The sequence below is a fragment of the Sinocyclocheilus anshuiensis genome, unplaced genomic scaffold (genome assembly GCF_001515605.1).
Source record: "Sinocyclocheilus anshuiensis isolate Anshui unplaced genomic scaffold, SAMN03320099.WGS_v1.1 scaffold469, whole genome shotgun sequence".
Lineage (NCBI taxonomy): Eukaryota > Metazoa > Chordata > Actinopteri > Cypriniformes > Cyprinidae > Sinocyclocheilus > Sinocyclocheilus anshuiensis.
Window position 1 is genome coordinate 616494 of NW_015537995.1, and position 6963 is coordinate 623456.

The 6963-nt window shown below is 33.0% G+C and overlaps 1 protein-coding gene across 1 annotated transcript in view; it reads right to left on the bottom strand.

Annotated features, from left to right (window-relative positions):
* Positions 1 to 6963, bottom strand: part of LOC107675569 (microtubule-associated serine/threonine-protein kinase 1-like) — a 64653-nt gene that overhangs the window by 24030 nt on the left and 33660 nt on the right. The window contains 3 exon segments of the mRNA XM_016469981.1: positions 3535 to 3607; positions 6511 to 6586; positions 6674 to 6762. Coding sequence (XP_016325467.1) covers positions 3535 to 3607; positions 6511 to 6586; positions 6674 to 6762 — 238 coding nt within the window.

The following is a 6963-nucleotide window of genomic DNA, read 5'->3' on the forward strand; positions in this document are numbered from 1 at the left end:
TATATATACATATATACATATATTATTAATTATACAAAATGTATTATCAACATAACATATTAAGCATTTTAATGCATAATTTAATGTTTTGCTTTTTATAAACATTTTTGTATTTTATTTCACGTACGTTTTTATTTTCAAATGTTTTTAGTTTTAGCTAATGATAATAATCCTGGTGTTGACACATAAAATGATGAGGAAAAAACACATTTTGTAAGAAAATGCTAATATATTTTACACGTTTTTATAAAGTTATGTTAAATTTTCGACTTTTTGCATTCTATATAGCATATTTTGTTGCATGTCTCCAGAATCATGGCTTTTGTCATTTCATTGAATATACAGAGCCAAAGCCATTTTACGAGGTTTACAATGCGCTTGAGCTGTCTAACTTCATTTATTTGTGTATGCTCCACATGTCTTGTGCAGTAAATCCAGGATAGACTTATAAAAGAAGATTACCGACCCAAATGAGTGGAGTGAGTTGTAAATGAAACACACAGGCCTGCGGTAATGATTTTCACTCCTACTCGATGTTACCCCGTGTTAATGAGTGAATGATTTTGGCTTTAATCACAAATATATGTCACTCTAGAGTCAATTAAAGGCCAAAAGCAACTTGAGTTTATGAGAAAAAAACAGATGAACCCAAGAACACTTCCCAAGAACCACCAGTTAAACCATTATTTCAACCATGAAGAGCATTTGATCACCAAACACTCCACAGACTGACAGCCATTGACATTATCACAACCAACAACTGAGCAGCTCAAGCAGTCGTCAAATGGTTGGATGAACACCAACTTGTTTTCTGCATTGGCACGAATAGAACAAGAAATGAAAGATAATGTGTGACCCTGGACCACAAAACCAGTCATAAGGGTCAATTTTTCGAAATTGAGATTTATACATCATCTGAAAGCTGAATAAATAAGTTTTGTTAGGATAGAACAATATTTGGCCGAGATACAACTATTTGAAAATCTGGAATCTGAGGGTGCAAAAAAATCAAAATGTTGAGAAAATCACCTTTAAAGTTGTCCAAATTAAGTTCTTAGCAATGCATATTACTAATCAAAAATTAAGTTTTAATATATTTATTGTAGGAAATTTACAAAATATCTTCATGGAACATGATCTTTACTTAATATCCTAATGATTTTTGGCATAAAAGAAAAACCAATAATTTTGACCCATACAATGTATTTTTGGCTATTGCTACAAATATACCCCAGCGACTTAAGACTGGTTTTGTGCTCCAGGGTCACATATGTGTAAGGCTACTGATGCTGTTTGCTGTCTGTTTTTTCTTGGCTTTATTCTATCAAATGTGGCCTGTTCAACTTGACATTGTGTTTGTGTGACATGTGCTGCTATACAGGCAATCAGCTGCTTATGAGCGTGTGAGATATATAAGAAAAGAAAAAACAAAAGTGTGTTTGTTTTTTGCATTTTATATTATATATACAGTATATCTATATCTATATCTATATACATTACATATATATATTACAGAATTGGTCCAAAGTCAGAGTTGGAAACATCTTAAAAAAGAAAAGATGGTCTTTTTCCAGAAAATTTGTATGTATGCAAATTGTATAATATCCAAGGTACACATTTCTAGTAATTGTGCAGTTAATTCTCATATTGTATTTTCAGAGAGTTGTCCTCTCCCCAAACTTGTCACTACCGAAACACAGTAATAATAATTTAATTAGAAAGGTTATATTGACCTATTAAGATTTTGCTTACATCTAGATTGTGAATATATTTTTTTGCTATTTTATTGATTTCTCAGAGGTAATTTATGAGATTTGTTGTATTTTGAATCCAATTTTTCTTTGTTGCAAAAAGTTGATCACGCAAAGGATTCATTAGTTTGAATATACATTGAAGCAAAATGTTTCAGTGGTGACTGCACATTTTCGGTAGTGACAGTAATGATTTGGTAGCAACCACATCACATTACAGAATTTTAACTCACATACTAAAACACTACTAAAACATACTAAAATACAAAAAAAAAAAATGCAAAACTCTACTAAAATGTAGTTTATTTCCTCCAAATATGAGGGTTATGTATTCCTTTTTGACAATTCTATGGGATAACACCCCAAAAACAAAAACAAAGATGTCACTACCGAAACCCCACCAAATGTTTCGTTAGTGACAATTTTAGATACTTTTGAACCTAGCTCAAAGATGCTAAACAGCACATGGTTAGCTAGCACAGTTCTGAACAGTGGTATACATATAAAAACTAAATGTTATGGAATAACTCCCAACAAAGTGTGCTTAATTGCAGAAAAAAGTTGTTCGGTAGTGACGTTCCTTAAAGTTACACACAGATTCTTCAGACTTTTGAACACATTTACCTCAAAATGATAAGACCTATCTACTCACACCTTGTAGCTATGAGACAGAAGGACACTGGAATATTTCCTGATCACAAATTTATGGGTGTGTTTAAAATCAGTCTCAGCCAAAGGACTAAATATACACTGTTTCGGTAGTGACATTAAAAATGTGGGACACATTTTTTTACATAAAGTTTCATATTTTACAAAGAAAATATAAAATAAATATTTTTTTGAACTTCACTTTTTAAAAGAATCAAAAATATACTTTTAAAACAACAATGGAAAAAATACAAAAATTATTTCAATATCATTTTCATAAGTTGAAATTTAGGGGTTAGGGTTCGGGACAGCCACCTCACAACTGAAAGTACCCAATATATTATGGTTTTATATATATTAAGCTTACTAATATTTTAAATATTATTGTGGGTTTCAATAGATAATAGAAAGATCTTAATAAACATCTAAGATTTAATTACTTAAATGCTTTTTAAATGTGTTTTTTGGTTGTGGGACAGCAGTTTGCACCAATTCTGTAGAATGGCCCATATATATATATATATATACATTTTCACCAGTAGCGTCACACTTCTGAGCACACTATACAGTATATGGTAATGTAACTTCATTCAGATATCCATATTCAGAAGTGAAATGCACAGTTAAGCTCATTATTTTCGGGAGTTTGGGAGAATATAAAAATGTAAGAATATAAAAACAGAATTTTTATTCAACACACATTTGATCTCAAAGATGTCAAGTTGCTTTAATGAAACCCATATTCCAAATATAATTAATATTATATAATTACCAGACATTAATTTAAATTACAGACTATATCTATGAAAAATGTTACCTTTTTATAAATTATAACAATTCAGAATTCTTGCACTGGATCTAGACAATGCACTATTATCTTTCTTTAAATAATGACGAATAAAAGGGCAGAATGGACCATTTCTCCATTGTTTTTCCACCCATTATGATTCTTTGTAAATTCATCATTCTCATCCATTTTAATTCATCCCTATTTCATATATCCATGTGTGTTTTATGGTGGAGGAGTATATCAGTGTCTGCAGTACTTTAGCAAAATGGCTAACAGCACCTTTAAGTGGCTATTTAGTCAAAGGTATAAATGCAGCAGCACTCTATGGGTGAGTTTGTCCTGTACCGTTGAGCTGGGTGTGTTGGTCCCATATCCAGAGGAGGGAAGAGAGGCCAGAGACCAGCGTCTGCCATCAGCCCTACGGAGGGAGACAAAGTTTCGTAATCCATAAATGCACCAGATTTTGCACAGTATTACCATAGTTTATCGGAGTTTATCTTAAGTGAAAAATAAAATTGAAATAATTATTGTTAATTTCAACAAAATGTTTAAAAGCTAAAGTTCAGCTAAATGTTTCATTGTCCCTCCCACATTAAAATTAAAAGGATAAAGCTAAATTAAAATGTAGGCATGTTCAGTATGAGAAATTAATACTAAATATTTTAATGCAAAGATGAAAGTAAAGACATTTATAATGGTAGGAAAGATTTCTATTTTAAATTAATTCAGTTTTTTCACTTTCTATTCATCAAAAAAAGTCACATTTTACACAAATATATTAAGGAGCACAACTGTTTTCAACATTGATAATAAGAAATGTTTCTTGAGCAGTAAATCAGCATATCAGAATGATTTCTGAAGGATCATAGGATTGGAGTAATGATGCTGAAAATTCAGCTTTGATCACAGAAATAAATTACATTTCAAAACATATTCAAATAGAAAACAGTTATTTTAAATTAAAATAATATTTCAAAATTGTACAGCTTTTACTGCATTTTTAATTAAATAAATGCAGCTTTGATGAGCTTCTTTCTGTTGATAAAGTGTGTCATTTCAGTGCCACTAGCAGCAGCAAACAGAAACATCAGCTCAACCAATGGTGTGCATTGGGGGCGTGGCTTCCCGTCTGGCTGTTTGAAACTCGTATGTTTGATGTTTCTTGTGTAAAACATTAAATGTGAGCGAGTAAAGTGCAGTTTTCACAGTTCTTTGTGGGCAGAGTTTATAAGTCTGTTTCATGTGGCGGCATTCTTGTGTGGTTACTAGGCAACCATTGCATTTCTGCACTGTTTAGTGTGTATTTCTGTGCGGGCAGCATTCCCAGTGGGGTCATTAAAACTGTCATCCCACCACATTAGAAGAAAGCAGAACCAGTGCGCTCAGAACCAAAGGTTCCTCATAATGAAAAGAGCATCTCGGCAGAGACGACCCCAATGAGCCTGGGCCATTTGTTGATGGTGTACATGCACAAACTTTTGTTGTGATGCATTGCTGCTCCGGGCTGGATTGTGTCTTCTTTGTCAAGCAATATATTTCATGCTTCTGTGTTTGCTGCGAGCAGCTGCTCTGTGCTTTGGACAGGATTGATGACACATGCTGTGCAACCATTTCGCTGCACCAGATTTATACTGGCTAAATCCAATATTAGCCCTCGCAGTACAGGGCCGTGTCAGACGGGAAAGAGCGCACGGATCAATCGTCTGTCTCTCATCCCTCAATCTCATCTTTTAGACAAACGGCTGTGTGACGGGCTGTTGTGCGCTGGGGAATGATGATGCTGAGATGTGTGTGTGTGTGTGTGTGTGTGTGTGTGTCGGTCGTCTGGAGAATCTCCTTCCTCACTTCAGACACATTTGACTTCCCCGAACCTCTGAACCAGAGCAAAACCAGACTTGATCTTTACAATGAAGAACCTCTCTGACCTAAATGAACAGCAGCTTTATTAAAGAAATTATTATAATAAAATATTTTAATATTATGCCAATTATTTTTATGATAAGAATGAATGGATAAACAAAAAATTAATCTTTATTTAGAAAATTAAAATATATTTGAAGATTTTTAATATATATTTTTAAGATTTTCAGACTTTTACCATTCAAATATTTGGGATCAGTAAGATTTCTTCTTCTTTTTTAAAATGATACTTTAATTCATCAAGAACAAATCAAATTAATCAAAATTGACAGTAAAGACTTTTATAATAATAATAATAATATGGCAATTATTTTTATGATAAGAATGAATGAATAAATAAAGGATAAATAAACAAAAAAATTATCTTTATTTAGAAAATGTAAATAAAATCTAAATATATTTTAAGAGTTTTCATAATGTACACTACCACTCAAACATCAGTATTTCTTTTTTTTTAATTGACACTCTTATTCAGCAAGGACAATCAAATTAATCAAACTTGACAGTAAGGACTTTTATAATAATACAAAAGATTTATATTTCAAATAAATGCTGTTTATGTGAACTTTCTTCTCATCAATGGAAAATATGATGGTTTCTACAAATAATATTATAAGCAGCACAATTGTTTTCAACATCAATAATGTTAAGTTGTTTCTTGAGCAGCAAATCAGCTAATTATAGTAATGATGCTGACAATTCACCTTTGTATCACAGTAATCAATTACATTTTAAATATGTTCAAATAGAAAACAATATTTCACAATTTTATAGTTTTTCCTGTATTTTTGTTCAAATAAATGCAGCCTTAGTGAACATAAGAGACAAGAGCAAGTTTTGCATTGCTTGGTCAAAAATGCAAATAAAAAATAGCAACTTTAGCTAACTTTTAGCTAAAAGCACTTGCGAGGAAAAACGTCTGTATTGATTTTTAGCTTTGCTCTGGATGTTTGAGTCTTGAGATCGCTTTTGTTGTTGAACAGAATCACTCTGTTTCAGTGAAACCAAGACCGACTGGGGAAAATGTGCAGTTTCAGTCAGGCTTCGTTCACACAAACTCAATTTGTTCTTCAAATCTGATCTTTAGGACTGGCTGTCCGCGAGGGACAAAATCTGATCCGTTTCTTAAGACTGTGTCGTCAGTGTGAGTTGTTGGCAAAAGCATGTCAGCAAGAGACAGTGGCAGCCAGTGTGGAACGAGAGGACGGAAAACTGGGATGTCCATCATGACATTTCACTGTTGTACTAAACTTATGAAGCCTCACAAAACAAAGAGATGCCTGTACTACAATTACTAAAAAGATTAGAGACGGGCATGCCAAAAACATCATATTTTTGAACAAGGCCTAATGGAACAAATGGAGAACAGCTTCTTGGTTGTTTAGTTATTTGTTTATTTACCTTCTGGATGATGCAAAAGAGAAATGGGCCGGTGCGCTGGGAGAGAAGGTCCTAGGACTGTCCAGCGGACTGCTTCCTGTGGGACAGACAGAGAGAACTACACTGAATGTGTGTGTATCTCAGAGGTGCAGATCATGTGATCAGTGAGGAGTGCTCTGCTCACCGATGTGTCCCGGCAGAGGAGAGTGAGGCCGGGGAAGAGTGGGAGACGTACTGGTCAAGATCAGGCTCTTGCGGTTACTGGTGCGACAACTGAAAACCAAACAAACAATCACACATTCAACATGAGATCGTAAAGAAAATGGCTAGTGATTTGCTTGTATCTAACTACCCCAAAAAAATATTTTTTTATCTTTTTTTTTTTGTTGTTTTAGTTTTTTAACGAAAATCTGTTAAAATCATGTTACTTATATATTACTCTTTGATAAAAAAAAATAAAATAAAATATATATA